The 21,967-nt window shown below is 47.6% G+C and overlaps 1 protein-coding gene across 1 annotated transcript in view; it reads left to right on the top strand.

Moving 5' to 3' along the window:
- The first annotated feature begins 5,021 nt into the window (after positions 1 to 5,021).
- ZNF398 (zinc finger protein 398) overlaps positions 5,022 to 21,967 on the top strand; it is a 31,725-nt gene continuing 14,779 nt past the window's right edge. The window contains exons 1-2 of the mRNA XM_003896818.3: positions 5,022 to 5,346; positions 12,152 to 12,547. Of these exons, the coding sequence (XP_003896867.1) occupies positions 5,323 to 5,346; positions 12,152 to 12,547 (420 nt within the window). The 5' untranslated portion in view covers positions 5,022 to 5,322. The remainder of the gene's footprint in view (positions 5,347 to 12,151; positions 12,548 to 21,967) is intronic.

Raw genomic sequence — 21,967 nt, 5'->3', positions numbered from 1 at the left:
CAGGCTCAGGTGATTCTCCCACCTCTACCTTAATGTATTAATGATGTAATACAAAATTACTGGCCAGGTGCGGTGGCCAGAGTGAGACTCCATCTCAAAAAAGAAAAGAAAAGAAAATCACTGGCAGCAAGCAGAAACATTGTAGATTTTTTTTTTTTTTTTGAGACGGAGTCTCGCTCTGTCGCCCAGGCTGGAGTACAGTGGCGCGATCTCAGCTCACTGCAAGCTCCGCCTCCCGGGTTCACGCCATTCTCCTGCCTCAGCCTCCCGAGTAGCTGAGACCACAGGCGCCTGCCACCTCGCCCGGCTAGTTTTTTGTATTTTTTAGTAGAGACGGGGTTTCACCGTGTTCGCCAGGATGGTCTCGATCTCCTGACCTCATGATCCGCCCGTCTCGGCATCCCAAAGTGCTGGGATTACAGGCTTGAGCCACCGCGCCCGGCGAAACATTGTAGATTTTGAAATTGTCTCGTTTTACAAGATACTTAAGCAAGGTGGAGCAGTTATTATGTCTTTCTAAAGCTGATCGGATAAAGGCTTTAATTTTGTAATTTTCAGAGAATATTACCAATGTAGCAAGATTTACCAATAACCAATGGTTGCTTGCAGACAAAAGAGTTTGTTGGAACTTGCTGAATAAATGTATGTGCCATGAGGGTACTTTTTACATGATATACGCTGAAAAAAATCTGTCCTTGATTCTATGCAAGGGAAGATGCTGAAATTGGTGTGCATATACAGGGAAAGTCAAGATGCAGACGGAAACTGTGATTATTTTGTTAACTCAAAAACCAATTGGCAGGGCGTGGTGGCTCATGCCTGTAATCCCAGCACTTTGGGAGGCCAAAGTGGGCGGATCACCTGAGATCAGGAGTTGGAGACCAGCCTGACCAACATGGAGAAACCCTGTCTCTACTAAAAATACAAAACTTATTTGGGCATGGTGGCGCACATCTGTGGTCCCAGCTACTTGGGAGGCTGAGGCAGGAGACTTGCATGAACCTGGTAGGTGGAGGTTGCAGTGAGAAGAGATCATGCTATTACACTCTAGCCTCGGTGTCAGAGACAGACTCTGTCTCAAAAAAAAAAAAAAAAAAAACCCAACCCCAAAACAAACCAATTAAGGCTGGATATGGTGACTCATGCCTGTAATCCCAGCACTCTGGGAGGCCAAGGTGGGCAGATCACCTGAGGTCAGTAGTTCAAGACCAGCCTGGCCAACATGGTGGTACCTCGTCTCTACTTAAAATACAAAATTAGCCTCCATGGTGGCGCACGCCTGTAATCCCAGCTACTTGGGAGGCTGAGGCAGGAGAATCACTTGAACCTGGGAGGCGGAGGTTCCAGTGAGCAGAGATTGCGCCATTGCACTCCAGTCCGGGCAACAAGAGTGAAACTCCATCTCAAAAAACAAAGAAACAAACAACCCCTAAAAAAGCCAATTAAATTGTTTCATAGTCACATTTCTAGATCCAAACTTTTAGGACAATTTTTTTCTCTAGTGATTATGTATAGCAGCAAGAGCGGACAAAAATATTATAAATTAAAAATAAGTTAGTACAACAACCTTAAATCTGCTTCTGAAAATACTGTGCATCTTCTTTAAATAGTACACAAGAAGCTTCAGTCAGTGAAATTGCTTAATGAAATGCCAGTACCCTCCAAAGAATTTTTAAGGCCAAGAATTAAATAGGAAGAATTTCTTGTCTTAGTAAATTCCTATTCAAGGAAGGAACATTTAATAAATTGGTGGTAATATTACCATATTAAAGCAGAGAGGTAGCCTTGCTTTCCATGGAGCTCAGTTGAAGGTGTCTTATTTAGTAATACAAATGTCCCTGTGAAATGGCCATAGGAGCATCTGACAGAAATTGTTCTTACGTTATAACATCAAACTTGAAAACTTTACTACGTTTTTTTTTTTTGGAGATGGGATGTCAGTCTGTCGTCCAGACTGGAGTGCACGGGTGTGATTACAGCTCACTGCAGCTTCAACCTCCCTGGCTCAAGTGATCGTACCTCAGCCTCGCGAGTAACTGGGTCGACAGGTATGCATTACCATTGCTGGCTAATTTTTGTGTTTTTTGTAGAGACAGGGTCCCACCAGGTTTCCCTGACTGGTCTCAAATTCTTGGGTTCCTGCCTCGGCCTCCCACTGTGCTCGGCTACTACTTTTTTTTTTGAGATGGAGTTTCATTCTTATTGCCCAGGGTGGAGTGCAATGGTGCAATCTTGGCTCACTGCAACCTCTTCCTCCTGGGTTCAAGTGATTCTCCTGCCTCAGCCTCCTGAGTAGCTAGGATTACAGGCACCCGCCACCATGCCCAGCTAGTTTTTCTATTTTTAGTAGAGACGGGGTTTCACCATGTTGGTCAGGCTGGTCTCAAACTCCTGACCTTAGGCGACCCACCCACCTCAGCCTCCCAAAGTGCTGGGATTATAGGCGGGAGCCGCCGTGCCCGGCGCCTCGGCTGCTACATTTTAAATAATAAAATTACACAACAGAATTTTCCTTCCAAGAAAATTCAGATTATTATTTTTTTGTAACCTGGTCATATTGTGATTCAAAGAATGGTAATTTTCATTATTAAACATTCACCATCTGACCAATATGTATATTCAGGTAAATCCCAAATTACAGACTGCATATGTAGCCCCAGGCTAAAAGTAACTTAGTCTGCTCAAGAGTAGTTGCCCCAACAGGATAGTTCTCATACTTTTGTGATTTACAGATAGTTATACTGTTACGGGCATTGACTCATTCATGTGTTGAAATACAGGTTTGGCAGGGTTTGATTCATCCACGTTTGAAACGAAGACTTACTGGAAAACCAGGGGCCTGCGCTTATCCTATCAAGACACACATGAAACCGCCCCTACAGGGTTGACAAAAACTGCATGCAGGTTCTGGACAGAAATATAGTTATAATTAAGCATTAATCAGGCTGCACTTTGGCCTACTTCCTTGTTGCTAATAGTCACAAGGCACTAGATACTGACATTTGCATGTCTATTGTTCCTATAGATAGGATTTCAGACTTCAGACTAAGCATTGATTTGCATCCCTGTTGTTCCTGTAGACAGGATCTCTGACATTAGAATCATAAGGCTTTTGTTTAAGGATCGCTTAAGATGTTTTTCAGACCACGAATTCCAGTGAAACAGTTGATTTCAAGCAGCTTGAAGACCCCCCACAGAGGAATGGCAAGAGCATGAGAATGTAGTTTCCTCATCTCCTTGTACCATCATTTCACCCAGCACTCTCCCACCAATCAGTCATCTCCATTACCCTTACAAACCCCAACCCCAAATTCCTAGGGGAGATAGATGTGAGGCTTCTTCCTGTCTCCTCCTTAGGTAGCCGTATGATTAGACCTCTTTCCCTGCTGCAACCTGGTGTCTCAGCATATAGACTTGCTATGTGCATTGGGCAAGAACCTATTGCAGTTACACACACTCTGTTGACTTAAAACACAACCTCCCCAGGTAACACTTTGTTCTCGCAGGTCCTTTTTTTTTTTTTGAGATAGAGTCTAGCTCTGTCACCTAGGCTGGAGTGCAGCGCTGCGATCTCTGCTCACTGCAACCTCCGCCTCCTGGGTTCCAGCAATTCTCTTGCCTCAGCCTCCGGAGTAGCTGGGATTACAGGTGCACGCCACCACGCCCGGCTAATTTTTGTATTTTTTAGTAGAGACGGGGTTTCACCATGTTGGCCAGGCTGATCTGGAACTCAGGTGATCTGCCCGCCTCGGCCTCCCAAAGTGCTGGAATTACAGGCGTGAGCCACCGCGCCCGGCCTGTTCTCGCAGGTCCTTTAGCTCAGACGCAGCAAACCGTAGTAACCCCAAGCTCGATCTCTGCTGCTCTCAGGAATTCCACTTCCTCCAGCTTGGGCAACATAGCGAGACCCTGTCTCTACAGAAAAAATAAATAAATAAATAAATACAAATAAATTAAACATTAGCCGGGCTTGGTAGCTGCGCCTGTAGTCCAAGCTGCTCGGGAAGGGTGAGGGGAAGGATCGTTTGAGCCGAGGAGTTTAAAGCTGCAGTGAGCCTTGTTTGTGCCACATGCACTCCAGCTTGGACGACAGAGGGAGACTGTCTCTAAATAAATAAATCAATAAATAAGGCCGGGCGCGATGGCTCACGCTTGTAATCCCAGCACTTTGGGAGGCCAAGGCGGGTGGATCATTTGACGTCAGGAGCTCCAGACCAGCCTGGCCAGCATGGTGAAACCCCGTCTCCACTAAAAATTTAAAAAAAAAAAAAAAAAAAAAAAATTAGCTAGGCATGGTGGTACATGCCTGTAATCCCAGCTACTTGGGAGGCAAAGGCAGGAGAATCACTTGAACCCGGAAGGCAGTTACAGTGAGCCGAGATCCCGCCACTGCACTCCAGCCTGGGCGACAGAGTGAGGCTCCTTCTCTAAATAAATACATAAACAAAAATTAAGAATCCCATTTCCAGACAGGCCCCGGAGAGTCAATAATCCGAGATGTGAAAGAAACCTTAGAATATTATTTGATCCCAACACGGGCCGCATGGGACGTGAACCGCCTCACCTCGGCAACCACGTTTGTAATTTCCGCAAATGATCTATATCTTCTTCATCCCAAAATTGTGCCTCCCCGTCACTCATTCCACCCACAGGCTCCCTTCAGCCCTGTCCCCCTTACTCTCACCCTGCACATTTCCGCTGTTTTAAATACCGCTGCACTTCAGCAGAAGCCGTTCCCTGCACAGGGCGCCTGCGTATCGAGCCTCGGTGAAGAAAATCACTCCCCAGAATGAACCCGGCTTTGCGGCTGGGTCCTAAACTGCGGTCAGCTGAACCTTCTCGTGGGAATATGAGAAAGCGGAACACTCGTGAGCCCCAAATAACAATCCTCCCCACATCGAAGCCCACGAGCCGGAGGAGGGGGGGTGGAGGTGACGCGGGCGGCGCTGGCCGCGGGGGCCGGCAGGGGGCGCGCTGGCCGCGGCTGGCGGGCAGCGCGAGCCTGCGGCGCGTCTAGGCCCGCGCGGTTCCCGGTGCACTCGCTGCCCACAAAGCGCCAGCTGAGGGGCCGCTGCGGGAGGAGTGCAGCGGAGCCTGCCTCGCGACCGGAGCTTGACCCGCCGCCTGCCGCCCCGCGTCTCCGCCGCGTTCCTGCGCGTCCCGAGCCCCGACGGCCGCGTGAGTCCCGTCCGTGCGGGGAAGGCAGGGCCGGGTCGGCGCCGCCTGTGGAGAGGACCCGGCGGCCAGGCCTGCGTGGGGCCGAGCGCGGCGGCAGTGGCGGCGGCGGAGACTTCCGAGGCCCGGGCCAGACATCGCAGGGCCATGGCTGAGGCGGCCCCGGCCCCGGTAAGAGAGGCCGCGCGCGAGTGTTGTGAGCCCCCGAGACCCAGACCCCGAGGGAGGAAGGCGGGCGGGCAGGGAGCTGGCAGGCACAGGCGCCGTTCTCAGGTCCCACGGGCCACGTCGCCCGTCGCCGGGGCTTGGCGGCTGCAGCCTCGCGTGAAGGGACTTAGCGGGTGGGTGTGAAACCGCCCACCCGGGGACACCAGGCTGGGGCGCGGGTCTGAGGGGAACTCGCAGGCAGCTGTGAAACCCGGGGCCCTGCAGTTGGGTTGAAGCCGAGGGGTTGCCCGCTGCGTGTCAGCCCCACTCCTACCCGCCAGACGCTGGCAGCGGAGTTGGGCTGGGGAGCCGTCAGCCATTCTCGCGGCCACGGGAGCGGTCGTCATCGGCAATCTGAGCGGTGGCGCGGGCGGCATTTAGTGTGCGGAGGCGCCTTCCCGCCGCGCTGCGTGGCGCCCGGCACCGGACACGAGACACGGGGGAGGCCCTCCCGAAATATCTGCCGAATGAATGGTGCGGACCCGGAGGCTGGAGTGGCCGGCCTTGCGTGCGTGGCGGTTCATTCGCGGGTGTTTGCCAAGGCCTGCGGGGGCCGGCAGCGGCCAGTTGCCAGGGCGACCGAGGAGACCTGGCCGCGCCTGCACGCAGCCCCATAGAATGAGAAGGGGACGGTCAGGCCGCGGGGAAAGCACTGATCGCATTTGCCCCCCAAGAGGCCTTTGGTCACCTCTAGGATAGCCATTGTACTGGGTCAGGAGCCACACTGGCACTTGAGGGGTGACTGGGAAAAGGAGGAAGAGCAGCGATGGGTGGGGGATAAAGCAGAGGGAAGTGCTACCTCCACTCTTGGACCTGTTTTTCTTTTTTCCAACCTTTTTTGTGTGTTTGTGTATAGGTGGGATGGTAGAGATGATCCTGTGTCTGTGCCAGCCCTGGCTAATAGAAATATAAGGGAAGCCACATACAAAACTCTAAATCAAACTTGTCCAATCCGCAGCCCCCAGGCCGCGTGCGGACTAGGACTACTTTAAATGCGGCCCAACACAAATTCGTAAACTTTCTTAGAACATTATGAGATTTATGCACGGACCTTTTTCTTTTTCTTTCTTTTTTTAAAGCTCATCAGCTATCATCATCAATATTTTATGTGTGACCCAAGACAGTTCTTCCAATGTGGCCCAGGGAAGCCAAAATATTGGACACCCCTGCTTAAATTCTCTAGGCGTCACTTTTAAAAAGTAAAAAGCCAGGCGCTGTGTTGTGCGCGCCTGTAGTCCCAGGTAGGCTGGGGGTTGAGGCGGAAGAATCACTTGAGGCCAGTAGTTCGAGGCAGTCCACACCGTGTTTCTAAAATAAAAAAAAATTTTTGAAAAAAAATAAGGATAAATAGATGAAATTAATTTTAATGATATATTTATTGAACTCAATATATGCAAAATATTATTTCAACATGTAATCAATTTACTTTTTTATTTTTTTGAGGTGGAGTCTCACTCTGTCGCCCAGGCTGGAGTGCAGTGGCGCCATCTCGGCTCACTGCAACCTCTGCCTTCCCAGTTCAGGCGATTCTCCTGCCTTAGCCTCCTGTAGCTGGAACTACAGGTGCGTGCCACCACGCCCGGCTCCTTTTGTATTTTTAGTAGAGACGGGGTTTCACCGTATTTGCCAGGATGGTCTCAATCTCCTGACTTTGTGATCCGCCCGCCTTGGCCTCCCAAAGTACTGTGATTACAGGCATGAGACACCGCGCCCGGCCTCATGTAATCAATTTAAAACATTAATGGCTGGGTGTGGTGACTCAAGCCTGTTATCCCCAGCACTTCAGGAGGCTGTTGTGGGAAGATGGCTTCAGCCCAGGAGTTGAAGACCAGCCTGGGCAACACAGGGAGACCCCATCTCTACAAAACAAAACAAAAAAAAGGTTTTTTTTGTTTTTTTTGTTTTGTTTTTTTTTTTTAATTAGCCAGGCGTGGTGGCATGCACCTGTACTCCCAGCTACCCAGGAGGCTTAGGTGGGAGGTGTTTGAGCCGGGGAGGTGGAGGCTGCAGTGAGCTGTGATCCTGCCACTGCCCTCCAACCTGGCAACAAAGCGAAACCCTGTCTCAAGCAAACAAACAAATATTTTTTTCATACTAAGTCTTCAAAATCTCGTGTATTTTATACTTATAGCACATCTCAATTTAACCACATTTCAGGTGCTCAGTGGCCACATGTGGGTAGTGGCTACTGTATTGAACAGTGCCAGTCTACCTTATGGAGAAGAATCAGGAGACAGATTGACACTAAGAAAGGAACAACCTCCCCAAAAAAGTGGAAGGGGTTGGCATAAGTGAAGCTAATGTGGAGAGTTAAGATTTAAATAGGATGCAACTTCCTTACTAAGTAAAGAAGAAAACTTAGATTCAGTTACTGATAAGTTTGAAGCGAGGAGTATAAAGAGAGTTGAATGAATTTAGGTCTGATTAATTTTTGTCTCAAAGTAAGAGGACATGTCATCTTCTGAGAGTGGGGGACTGCAGCAGACAAGTCTTACTACTCAGTGTCAGCATTACCTGGGAGTTTGTTAAAAATACAGAATCTCGGCCGGGCGCGGTGGCTCAAGCCTGTAATCCCAGCACTTTGGGAGGCCGAGACGGGCGGATCACGAGGTCAGCAGATCGAGACCATCCTGGCTAACGCAGTGAAACCCCGTCTCTACTAAAAAATACAAAAATATAGCCAGGCGAGGTGGCGGGCGCCTGTAGTCCCAGCTACTCTGGAGGCTGAGGCAGGAGAATGGCGCAAACCCGGGAGGCGGAGCTTGCAGTGAGCTGAGATCCGGCCACTGCACTCCAGAGCCTGAGCGACAGCGCGAGACTCCGTCTCAAAAAAAAATAATAATAATACAGAATCTCAGGCCGTGTACCGTGGCCCACGCCTGTAATTCCAGCGCTTTGGGAGGCTGAGGCAGGTGAATCACTTGAGCTGAGGAGTTTGAGACCAGCCTAGGCAACATGGTGAAACCCTGTCTCTACCAAAAATACAAAAATTAGCGGGGCATGGTGGTGTGTGCCTGTGGTTCCAGCTACACGGGAGGCTGAGGTGGGAGAATCGCTTGAGCCCATGAGATGGAGGTTGCAGTGAGCTGAGGTTGCATCACTGCACTGCAGCCTGGGTGACAGTGAGACCCCATCCCAAAAAAACGAAAACAAAACCCAACAGAATCTCAGTTTTCCTCACAGACCTACTGAATCAAAATCTGTGCTTTGACAAGATCTCCAGGTGATTCTCCCCAGGCCCCCCCACCCCGCCCACACTGTCTCACTCTGTCCCAGGCTGGAGTACAGTGGCACAATCTCAGCTCACTGCAACTTCCGCCTCCCAGGTTCAAGTGATTCTCTAGCCTCAGCCTCCCGAGTAGCTGGAATTACATCGCTTGCCACCACACCCAGATAATTTTTGTGTTTTGGGGTTTCACCATGCTGGTCAGGCTCGTCTCAAACTCCTGACCTCAGGTGATCCACCTGCCTCGGCCTCCCAAAGTGCTGGGATTACAGGCGTGAGCCACCACGCCCAGCTGGCCCCTCCAGGTGATTCTTATTCATGTTAGTTTAAGGACAACTGTACTAAAAGCTGAAGGACTGTGCTGAGGCTTTATAGTAGCCACTTTATGGAATGGGACAAGCAGCACGAGTCAATGTTGAGGTCCCCATTAAGCTTAGAAACCACTGGTGTGTGGTGACTGCAGTTTACCTGGTGGTTTCCTCTAGGCGTGCTTACTAATCTGCTTACAGGAATGGGAGAAAGAATGATTGGACTGATTCAAGGCTGGAGGTTAGCTGAGCAAGTGAGGCAGAAAGACATGAGAGAAGGGGGTTTGGAAGTGACTGACATGATCAACTGGAGAAAAAAACAAAGCCAGGAATAGGCAGATAAACTAGGAGCAAATGGAATGGTCAAAGAACTAGGTGAAATGAGAATAAGGTAATGGGCAAGCTGGAAAGATGGCTGGAAAGATGAAGAGAGTGGCTTATCAGTTTCATAGAGTTAGAAGGCATTGTATACGTCATCCTAGTCCAACTTATTTGTTGTGGAAATTTTTTCCTTTTATACTACTCTTTGTTTCAAAGCAAATTATTTCGGAGCAGCCTTTTATTTTCTTGGAAAGATCAATAACCCAGGAGTTATAGGATACAATGAGCTATTGTCATGCCACTGTACTCCAACCTGGGTGACCCTGTGTCTAAAAATAAAAAATAATAAAATAAAATTGAGCTATAGAAGACACTCTGAGGCGGCTGGTTTGCATGCTAACCTGTTTATTTATTCACTCATTCAACAAAAATTTTTTTTGTTTTTTTTATTTTTGAGACTGAGTCTCATTCTGTCGTGTAGGCTGGAGTACAGTGGCACAGTCTTGGCTAACTGTAACCTCCACCTCCTGGGTTCAAGCGATAAGTGGATAACATTTAAACTATCCATCTTAGACTTTAAAATCATATAAAATAACGTGGCCCGACGCGGTGGCTCACGCCCGTAATCCCAGCACTTTGGGAGGCCGAGGAGGGTGGATCACGGGGTCAGGAGATCAAGACCATCCTGGCGAACCCAGTGAAACCCCGTCTCTGCTGAAAATACAAAAAATTAGCTGGGCCTGGTGGCACCCTCCTGTAATTCCAGCTACTTGGGAGACTTAGGCAGGAGAATCCCTTGAACCTGGGCAGCAGAGGTTGCAGTGAGCTGAGATGGCACCACTGCACTCCAGCCTGGGTGACAGTGTGAGACTCTGTCTCAAGAAGTAAATAAATAAATAAATAAATAATAAATAAATAAATAAATAATGTGATTTCCCTTAAAGACTTTTTTTTTTTTTTTTTTTTTGGTGAGACGGAATCTCTCTCTGTCACCCCGACTGGTGCGATGTCACTCACTGCAAGCTCCACCTCCTGGGTTCACGCCGTTCTGCTGCCTCAGCCTCCCAAGTAGCTCGGACTACAGGCGGCTGCCACCATGCCTGGCTAATTTTTTGTAGTTTTAGTAGAGACAGGGTTTCACCATGTTAACCAGGATGGTCTTGATCTCCTGACCTTGTGATCCACCTGCCTCGGCCTCCCAAAGTGCTGCGATTACAGACATGAGCCACTGCGCCCGGCCTAGATTTCTTTTTTTTTTTTTTTTTGAGACTGAGTCTGGCTCTGTCGCCCAGGCTGGAGTGCGATGGCCGGATCTCAGCTCACTGCAAGCTCCGCCTCCCGGGTTCACGCCATTCTCCTGCCTCAGCCTCCCGAGTAGCTGGGACCACAGGCGCCCGCCACTTCGCCCGGCTAGTTTTTTGTATTTTTTAGTAGAGACGGGGTTTCACCGTGTTAGCCAGGATGGTCTCGATCTCCTGACCTCGTGATCCGCCCGTCTCGGCCTCCCAAAGTGCTGGGATTACAGGCTTGAGCCACCGCGCCCGGCCTTTTTTTTTTTTTTTTTAGTTTTGCTGTTGTTGCCCAGGCTGGAATGCAATGGTGCGATCTCAGCTCACTGAAACCTCTGCCTCCTGGGTTCAAGCGATTCTCCTGCCTCAGCCTCCCGCGTAGCTAGGATTACAGGCATGCGCCAACATGGCTGGCTAATTTTGTATTTTTAGTAGAGACAGGATTTCTCCATGTTGGTCAGGTGGGTCTTGAACTCCTGACCTCAGGTGATTGGCCTCTCAAAGTACTGGGATTACAGGTGTGAGCCACCCACCACGCCTGGCCTCTTTTTTTTTTTTTATTTTAAGAGACAGAGTCTCCCTCTGTTGCCCATGCTGTAGTGCAGTGGCATAATCTTGGCTCACTGCAACCTCCAGTTCTCAGGTTAAAGTGATTCTCCTGCCTGGGCCCCCCGAGTAGCTGGTGTTACAGACGTGCACCATCACCTGGCTAATTTTTGTATTTTTAGTAAAGATGGGGTTTCACCATGTTGGCCAGGCTGGTCTCGCACTCCCAAACTCAGGTGATCTGCCCACATCGGCCTCCCAAAGTGCTGGGATTACAGGCATGAACCACCACGCCAGCCAGAATTTCTTTTTTTGAATAGTTCAATCATTATTTATTAGTGGGTCACAAAGGCACACACCTGTAGCCCCAGCTACTTGGGAGGTTGAGGCAGGAGGGTTGCTTGAGTGAGCCAGCCTGGGCAACATAATGAGACCCCAAGACCTTGTCTCTAAAAAGAAACAAAAAATGTATTTATTGTAGGCCAAAGTTTGCCTGTCTGAAAATTTCGTTATGTTGGTTTTAGTTCTGCCCTCTGGAGTAACATAGTGTAAGATGAAATAAGTCTATTCTGCCTTCTGTTTTGTAACCCTCATTATTTGAAAACAGCTCTCATGTTTTCTTCAGATTCAAGATTCTTAGCTTATTCAGCCATTACTGAATGGTGTGGTTGTAGTTTGTAAACAGGGTGATTGACAGGTCTAGAGCATAAGTCTATAATGGATTTATCAGAGGGCACTAGGTTCAGTGAGGCCTGGAAAGGATCCCTGTACACATTTGCCTTTTCCAGAGACAGAGGATGCTGCAGCAACCTAAGCTGGGCCTTATATTGGAGGAAATATACCAGACTAGTTCAAGAGCCAATTTCATTAATTCACTGTCTTACCCAATCTATCCCAGAACCACCACATCAGGTCTCTTGGCTGTTGTTGCCAGTGAGCTTCAGAAAGATGAGACAGTACTAAAACTATATTCAAATTAATCTCTGCTGGACAGTTAAGCAGTCCTTATCTGATTTTAGTTTGGAGTTAGGGTTCCTTCTAACGCTCAGTGTCTTGTTCCATCTTTCCACTGCATGCAGACATCTGAATGGGACTCCGAGTGCCTTACATCCCTGCAGCCCCTTCCTCTTCCTACACCCCCAGCAGCAAATGAGGCACACCTGCAGACAGCAGCTATCTCTCTGTGGACGGTGGTGGCCGCCGTGCAGGCTATAGAGAGGAAGGTGGAGGTCCACAGCCGGCGACTCCTACACCTAGAAGGTCGGACAGGGACAGCAGAGAAGAAACTAGCCAGCTGTGAAAAGACAGTTACCGAGCTTGGGAACCAGTTGGAGGGCAAGTGGGCTGTGCTGGGAACCCTGCTGCAGGAGTACGGGCTGCTGCAGAGGCGGCTGGAGAACTTGGAGAACCTGCTGCGCAACAGGAACTTCTGGATCCTGCGGCTCCCTCCAGGTATTAAGGGAGATATCCCAAAGGTAATACCTTCATTTCCAGATGTAAAGTGGTACCACTAAAACTTATACTAGTAGTAGTCTTGGTCATTCAGTTACTTAGATATTTTTATTTCCTTTTAAAGTTTCTTCAAATGTCTCAGGCTGAAAGAATCATGAAAGTGTTTTATGTTTGTCTATTTGGGAAACATTTTATATTTAACTTAGTACCCATTTAGAGTGCCAAGATTCAGATTGGAAACCTCTTTCTGGACCAAAGTTGGCTATCTGGTAGATGGATTTTTTTTCTCTTTTGGTTTATCCTACCCATTACCTATGAACCGCTTCTTTCTTCGTTAACTTATGTGCCAGAATCTTGGGGAGGAGACTACATAAATATTCATTGAAATCAGTCAATTTGAGGCTGGGCACGGTGGCTCATCCCAGCATTTTGGGAGGCTAAGGTGGGCAGATACCTGAGGTCAGGAGTTCGAGACCAGCCTGGCCAATGTGAGGAAACCCTGTCTCTACTAAAAATACAAAAATTAGCCAGGTGTGGTGGTGCACGCCTGTAATCCCAGCCACTCGGGAGGCTGAGGCTGGAGAATAGCTTGAACCCGGGAGTTGGAGGTTGCAGTGAGCTGAGATCACGCCATTGCATGCCAGCCTAGGCAACAAGAGCAAAACCTTCTCAAAAAAAAAAAAAAAAAAAGCCTGGCGAGGTGGCTCACGCCTATAATACCAGCACTTTGGTAGGCTGAGGCAGGTGGATTTGCTGAGGTCAGGAGTTTGAGACCAGCCTGGCCAACATGGTGAAACCCCATCTCTACTTACAATACAAAAATTGGCCAGGCATGGTGGCTCACGCCTGTAAACCCAGCACTTTGGGAGGCCGAGGAAGGCAGATCACGAGGTCAGGGGTTTAAGACTGGCCTGGCCAACATGGCCAATAAGGCGAAACCCCATCTCTACTAAAAATAAAAAAGTAGCTGGGTATGGTGGCGGGTGCCTGTAATGCCAGCTACTTGGGAGGCTGAGGCAGGAGAATTGCTTGAACCCGCGAGGTGGAGATTGTAGTGAGCCTATCGTGCCATTGCACTCCACTCTGGGCGACAAGAGCAAGCCTCCATCTCAAAAAAAAAAAAAGAGGCCAGGCGCGGTGGCTCACTCCTGTAATCCCAGCACTTTGGGAGGCCGAGACGGGCAGATCACTAGGTCAGGAGATCGAGACCATCCTGGCGAACACAGTGAAACCCTGTCTCTACTAAAAAATACAAAAAAATAGCCGGGCGAGGTGGCGGGAGGCTGAGGCAGGAGAATGGCGTGAACCTGGGAGGCGGAGCTTGCAGTGAGCTGAGATCCGGCCACTGCACTCCAGTCTGGGCGACAGAGCAAGCCTCCGTCTCAAAAAACAAGAAAAGAAAAGTTATCTGGGCATAGTGGCGGGCACCTGTAATCCCAGTCAGGAGGCTGAAACAGGAGAATTGCTTGAACCCAGGAGGTCTGGGTGGCCCTGTCTCTAAAAATTAAAAAATAAATAAAAATTGGCTGGATGCGGTGGCTCACACCTGTAATCCCAGCACTTTGGGAGGCCAAGGCAGGTGGATCACGAGGTCAGCAGTTTGAGATCAGCCTGGCCAACATGGTGAAACCCTGTCTCTACTAAAAATACAAAAATTAGCCTGGCGTGGTGGCATGCATCTGTAATCCCAGCTACTCAGGAGGCTGAGGCAGGAGAATTGCTTGAACCTGGGAGGCAGAGGTTGCAGTGAGCAAAAATCATACTACTGCACTGCAGCCTGGGTGACAGAGCAAGACCCTGTCTCAAAAAAAAATAAATAAATAAATAAAAGTAAGCTACAGGAGATAGCCCTGAGGAAGCTGGTTTGCATGCAAGCCTATTTATTTACTGTTTCATTCATTCAACAAAAATTTGTGGTTTTTTTGTTTGTTTGTTTTTTTTTTTTTTTTTTTTTTTTTTTTTTGAGGGGGTGTTTTTCTCTGTCGCCCAGGCTGGAGTGCAGTGGCGCAATCTCGGCTCACTGCAAGCTCCGCCTCCCGGGTTCACGCCATTCTCCTGCCTCAGCCTCCCGAGTAGCTGGGACTACAGGCGCCCGCCACTGTGCCCGGCTAATTTTTTCTATTTTTAGTAGAGACGGGGTTTCACCATGGTCTCGATCTCCTGACCTTGTGAGCCACCGCGCCCGGCCGTTTGTTTGTTTTTTGAGGTGGAATCTCGCTCTGTTGCCCAGTCTGGAGTGCAGTGACGTGATCATAGCTCACTACAACCTCAAACCCCTGGACTCAAGCCATCCTCATACCTCAACTGAGACTATAGGCATGTTTCACCGCACTCAGTTAGCAAATATTTTTTGAATGCTTACTATTTGCTATCTACATCCTGAGGGCATAGCAGCAAACAATTCACTTAAGCTCCTCTGGAGCTTAGATTTTTTTGAGGAAAGAAAAATAATGTAAACCCACATACACATTTAGATGCTTTGATAAAAATAAAACAAAGTGCCATCTGGTGATCTATTTTCATATTTTCAATTGGGTGTCAGAGAAGCTCTCATAAAGGAGCTAATATTTAAGCTGATTCTTAAAGGTGAGGAAGGATTCAACTGTGAGAAGATCTGAGAAAGAGCTTTCCAGGCAGAAAGAATAGCTATGCAAAGTCCCTAAGGCACAAACAGATTTGGAACCCTGAGGCAAAGGAAAGATGCCAGTGAGTTGATATGGATGAATGAGCAAGAGCATGACTGGAGAAAGGGGCAGGGGTCAGATCATTTAGGGTGGTGTTTTTCAGCCCTGGCTGTAGGTAAGAATCACCTGGGGCCAGGTGTGGTGGCTCATGCCGGTAATCCCAGTACTTTGGGAGGTTGAGGTGGGCAGATCACGAGGTCAAGAGATTGAGACCAGCCTGGCCAACGTGGTGAAACCTGTCTCTGCTGAAAATACAAAAATTAGGTAGGTGTGGTGGCAGGTTTCTGTAATCCCGGCTACTCAGGAAGCTGAGGCAGGAGAATTGCTTGAACCTGAGAGACGGAGGTTGCAGTGAGCCAAGATTGTGCCACTGCACTCCAGCCTGGGCAACAGAGTGAGACTCCGTCTCCAAAAAAAAAAAAAAAAAAGAAGAATCACCTGGTAGGCTTTTAAAATTTTGATGAGCATCACATCCAGATTCTGACCTAATAGGTCCAGGATGGAGCCTAAGCATGAATAATTTTTTTAAAAACCTCCATAGATGATTCTAATAAATGGCTAGGGTTGTGAACCACTGATGTGTAGGGTGTTTAAGACCAAGGAAAGGAATTTGGATTTTTAAGGTGTAATGAGGAGAAATTGGAGGGTTTGAAGCAGAGGAATTATATTTGGTTTTATATTTTGAAAGAATCCCTTTGGCTGCTTTGTAGAGAATGAATCGTGGAGGCAAGAACTGAAGAAGGGAGGGAGGAAATACTAAGGCAAGGAGGGATGTAGGTGGCTTGGATGAGGGTAGCAGTTGCAGAGATGGAGAGAAGTGGACAGATACAGGATGTTTGGTGGTAGAACTGATAATAAGAGTTATTGATGGGAAGGCCAGGTGCAGTGGCTCACGACTGTAATCACACCACTTTGGGAGGCCAAGGTGGGCAGATCATGAGGTCAGGAGTTTGAGACCAGCCTGGCCAACGTGGTGAAACCCCGTCTCTACTAAAAAATACAAAAAAAATTAGATGGACGTGGTGGTGGGCACCTGTAATCCCAGCTACTTGGGAGGCTGAGGCAGGAGAATCACTTGAACTTGGGACGGAGAGGTTGCAGTGAGCCGAGATCACGCCACTGCACTCCAGCCTGGGCGACAGCGCGAGACTCCGTCTCAAAAAAAAAAAAAAAAAAAAAAAAAAAAAAAAACAAAAAAACAGGTACTGGTGGGAATTAGGAAATAAGGCGTTAGGAACAGTAATTTTAGACCAGTTGCGGTGGCTCATGCCTATGATCCCAGCACTTTGGGAGGCTGAGGCAGGTGGATCATCTGAGGTGAGGAGTTTGAGACCAGCCTGACCAACATGGATAAATCTCTACTAAATATTCAAAAAAATTAGCTGGGCGTGGTGGTACATGCCCGTAATCCCAGCTATTTGGGAGGCTAAGGCAGGAGAATTGCTTGAACCCAGGAGGTGGAGGTTGCAGTGAGCCGAGATTGTGCCACTGAACTCCAGCCTGGGCAACAAGAGTGAAACTCCATTTCAAAAAAAAAAGAACAATAATTATAAATTTACTGTGTGGTAATTTAGTTAGAATTTACTATTCTAAGTGTTCTACTTAGTTTAAGGCATATGAGTCTCATAATAACCCAACTTGCCTGAGATCACATAGTTACTTAATATAAATAACAAAGTTGTGTTTTAACTAGGTTGGTTCCAGAGCAGATGCTCTTAACCATGTCAGGTTTACTGACTCAGGCTTTTGGCTTGAAGAACTGGGTAGATGGTGTTGGCGTTTCCTTGAGAGGAATAACTTGGGGAAGTGTGGCCTTGGAGGTGGGAGGAAATTAGGAGTTCACCTTTGACAATGTTAGGTTTGAAATGCCTGTGATACTTTCAGGAGAGACGTTTAGTAAACCGAGAAAGTCCAGGACCAGCCGGGCGTGGTGGCTCACGCCTGTAATACCAGCACTTTGGGAGGCCAAGGCAGGTGGATCACAAGGTCAAGAGATCAAGACCATTCTGGCCAACATGGTGAAACCCCATCTCTACTAAAAGTACAAAAATTAGCTGGGCGTGGTGGTGCTCGCCTGTAGTCACAACTACTCGGGAGGCTGAGGCAGGAGAATTGCTTGAACCCGGGAGACAGAGGTGGCAGTGAGCAGAGATCGTGCCACTGCACTCTAGCGAGACTCTGTCTCAAAGAAAAAAAAAGTCCAGGACCACGCTCCTGGGGTAGGAGGAGCCAGCAGAGAAGATTAAGAAGGAAAGGCTGGGCCAGCACCATGGCTCATGCCTGTAATCCCAGTACTTTGGGAGGCTCAGGTGGGCGGATCATGAGGTCAGGAGTTCGAGACCAGCCCAGCCAATATGGTGAAACCCTGTCTCTACTAAAAATACAAAAAAATTAGCCAGGCGTGGTGGCAGGCGCCTGTAGTCCCACCTACTAGGGAGGCTGAGGCAGGAGAATTGCTTGAACCCAGGAGGCGGAGGTTGCAGTGAGCTGAGATCATGCCATTGCACTCCAGCCTGGGCGACAGAGCAAGAGTCCGTCCCCCCCAAAAAATAAAAATAAAAATAAAGAAGGAAAGGCTGATGAGGTAGAGGAAAAAACAAACAGGAAAGTATGTGGTGTCACAGGGCCAAGGAGAATAAAAAGCATGCCAAGTAGAGAGTTGTCATTTGTGTTAACTATGTTACTGGGAGGTTTAGAAAGATGAGGACAGTGAGTATGATTTGTCTACGTAGATGTCACTGGTGGCTTTTACAATAATTGCTTGTGTGGACTGGTAGGATAGAAGACTGAATGGAGCAGGTTTTGAAGAGTGAATGGGAAGAGAGAAAATGGAAAGATGATCAACAACTCTTTCAGATTTTTCTGTGAAGTGTGGTGGAGGATGAGGAAGTACCTGGGAAGGATATTAGAGACATTTCTCATAGAGAACCTTCTCCATAGTACATTTTATTTGTGTATCTGGAGCTCCTCCAGAAGTTCTTGGGATAGTTTAAATTTAGTATTCATGGCCGGGTGTGGTGGCTCACACCGGTAATCCCAGCACTTAGATTAGAGGAATGTGCCACCATGCCCAGCTAATTTTGTATTTTCAGTAGAGACAGGGTTTCACCATGTTGGTCAGGCTGGTCTCGAACTCCTGACCTCAGATGATCCGCCTGCCTCAGCCACCCAAAGTTCTGGGACTACAGGTGTGAGCCACCAGGCCCAGCCAGTGTGATACTTTGATACATTTGTATAAACTGTAATGATAAAATGAGGGTAATTAGCATATCCATCACCTGAAGCATTTATCATTTCTTTGTGTTTGGAACACCAAAAAATCTTCTCTTCTAGACCGGGCGCGGTGGCTCACGCCTGTAATCCCAGCACTTTGGGAGGCCAAGGCGGGTGGATCATGAGGTCAGGAGATCGAGACCATCCTGGCTGACATGGGGGTCTCTACTAAAAATACAAAAAATTAGCTGGGTGTGGTGGTGGGCACCTGTAGTCCCAGCTACTTGGGAGGCTGAGGCAGGAGAATGGAGTAAACCTGGGAGGCGGAACTTGCAGTGAGCCGAGATTGCGCCCCCCACACTCTAGCCTGGGCGACAGAGTGAGACTCCATCTAAGAAAAAAAAAAATCCTCTCTTTTAGCTATAAGTTATTGTTAACTATAGTAACCGTACAATACTATATAACGCTAGAACTTACTCCTTTAATCTAGCTGTACTTTTTTGTCTGTTAACTGACTTTTTCCTATCTCCTCCACCCACTACCCTTCCCAGCCTCTAGTAACCACCATTCTACTCTCTCCTACTGAGATCAGCTTTTGCCCCGACTGGTCTCTAACTTCTGGGCTCAAGCGGTCTGCCCACCTTGGCCTCCCAAAGTGCTGGGACTGCAGGCGTGAGCCGCTGTTCCTGGCCATGGTGTTTAACTTTCTGTGCCAGGCTTATTTCATTTAACATAATGTCTTCCAGATTCATCCATGTTGCTGCAAATGACAGGATTTCATTTTTTATTATGGCTTCATAGTATACCATTGTGTGTGTGTGTGTGTGTGTGTGTATATATATACACATATATATATATATATATATATATATATATCACCTTTTTCAAGTCCATCCATTGATGGGCACTTAGGATGATTCCATCGCCTGGCTGTTGTGAATAGTGCTGCTATAAACATCGAAGTGCAAATATCTCATCAGTTACTGATTTCCCTTCCTTTGGATATATACCCAGCAGTGGGACTGTTGGAACCTAGGGTAATTCTGTTTTTAGTTTTTTGAACCTCCATACTGTTTTACATAACGGCTGTAATAATTTACATTCCCACCAATGGTGTATCAGAGTTCCCCTTTCTGTGCATCTTCACCAGCATTCATTATTCTTTGTCTTTTAGATAATTGACCATTCTAAGTGGGGTGAGATAATACCTAATTGTGGGTTGTTTTTTTTTTAAACAGAGTCTTGCTCTGTCACCCAGGCTGGGGTGCATTGGCACAATCTCAGCTCAGTGTAATATCTGCCCCTAGGTTCAAGCATTTCTTGTGCCTGAGCCTCCCAAGTACCTGGGATTATAGGTGTGTGCCACCACGCCCAGCTAATTTTTTTTTTTTTTTGTATTTTTATTAGAGATAGGCTTTCACCATGTTGACCAGGCTGGTCTTGAACTCCTGACCTCAAGTGATTAGCCTGCCTTGGCCTCCCAAGTGCTGGGATTACAGTGTGAGCCCCTTCGCCTGGCCTCATTGTGGGTTTTTTTTGGTTTGTTTTGCTTTTTTAATTTTTGTATTTTCAGTAGAGACAGGGTTTCACCATGTTGACCAGGCTGGTCTTGAACTCCTGACCTCAGGTGATCCACCTGCCTTGGCTTCCCAAAGTGCTGGGATTACGGGCATGAGCCATTGCACCTGGCCGAGTACCTTAATTTTCCTAGAAAACTCTGGGATTTCTTCACAGAATAACTTTCCAGTTTTTGCCTAGGGATAAGTGCCTAGCTTTAGACCAGTCTATACTAGGAAGTGGGATTCTCTTCTGCATATGGTCATTCCCTACATGCAGTCTTAACCCCAGCGAGGCAGAATTCACAGTCCTCCTCTGAATGCACTCTTCAGTTTCCCTCACTTGAATGTTTTCTCCATCCCATTAGGACTAGCCAAAGTCACATCTCTTTTAGAGTCATGCCAGCCCCGTGTCTTGTCCATGTCATTCATTTGCAGACAGTCAAATTCCCCTTTGGGGCAGAAACCATATTTTAATTATCTCAGTGCTTAGGGAAAACCTTGTATGTAGTGGATACTCAGAATGATTTCTTGTGTGAATTAAGTACACTTTGTGTTTGTATCTAACTCTGAGTAACTGTTTAGAAGTAATGTCCTCCACCCTCCTGAAGCTCATAGCTTTAGATTATCACCTTTCTTCTTGAAAACATTGTGAACTCCTAGAGATTGGTCTGTGTCTTATTTTTCCTGTATCCTTTCAGTACCGCATATAGTTTTTTGCAGTCAGAAAACAGTAAATAGTAAAGATTTTTAGACTGAGGGGGCTGGAGTGGGGTTGGGCTGCTGGCTGAGATGGTGTCTGCTCCGCACCCCAAGCAAGCCTGTCAGGGGGAGGGGGGCTTTCTCCAACACTGCCCTCTTCACCCTTGGAGCTTTCCCAGGATTCCTCAGATTTCCCCAGCGCCCCTTTGGCACTGTGTCTTCTCCTCTTTGCCCTGCCTCCTCCCTGTCCCACCACCACCTCCTCACCCTGTCTCTCCCTTCTCCTCTTTGCTCTGGCTCCTTGCCACCAGGATCTTTTCCCAACTTTTTTTTTCCTACTAGAGACAGTGGGCTGACAACCTGACTTCCAAAAAATATTAACTGAGGAAAGGTAAAAACTAGTTTTTAGGCCAGGTGTGGTGACTCAAGCCTGTAATTCCAGGGCTTTGGGAGGCTGAGCTCAGAGGATTGCTTGAGGCCAGGTGTAGGATACCAGTCCGGGCAGCATAGCCAGACCCATGCCCATAAAAATTGTTTCTAAAGATTGACTTGCCATAGTGGCATGTGCCTGTCATCCCAGCTACTTGGGAAGCTGAAATGGAAGGATCACCTGAGCTCAGGAGGTCGAGGCTATAGGGAGCCATGATCACATCACTGCACCCCAATTTGGGTGACAGAGTGAGACCCTGTCTTAAAAACAAAACAAAACACAAAAACAACTAGTTAACAGATTCTGAATGCCTAACATACAGGCATACAAGGTGGCAGGATGAGTACATAAAGATGCCAAAACTACTCAAGCACCTATTAAATGAAAAGCAAATATGCCAGGAAAAACTTCAGCACCTGCTTGAAGAACTAAGAGGGGAATTAGTAGAAAAGCTAAGGACTTCGAAGAAATGAAGCTTCAGGTATTAACTCAAAAAAAAAAGGGGGGGAATTGTTAAAAGCCCAAATAAAACAAGAATTAGAAACTCCAGTGTTTTTGCAATTGGGATGAAGAAGTGGAAAAGTATAGAGATGAAAGCTTTGCTATAAACATAAATTTCTTCAATCAGAATCTGAAACACTAGGAAGAAGAATTTGCATGTAGTTTAGAAAAAAACCCTAAAATTTGAATTAGAGATTTATTTTTATTTTTATTTATTTATATTCTCTTCAAGACAGGGTCTTGCTTTTGCCCAAGCTGGAGTGTAGTGGTGCTATCTTGGCTAACTGAAGCCTTAAGGCTCAAGTGAGCCTCTTGCCTCAGCTTCCCAAGTGGCTGGGACTACAGGTGTGCAATACC

The sequence above is a fragment of the Papio anubis genome, chromosome 4 (assembly GCF_008728515.1).
Source record: "Papio anubis isolate 15944 chromosome 4, Panubis1.0, whole genome shotgun sequence".
Taxonomy (NCBI): domain Eukaryota; kingdom Metazoa; phylum Chordata; class Mammalia; order Primates; family Cercopithecidae; genus Papio; species Papio anubis.
Note: the sequence above shows the minus strand (reverse complement) of the source record. Positions and strands in the feature narration are given on the sequence as shown.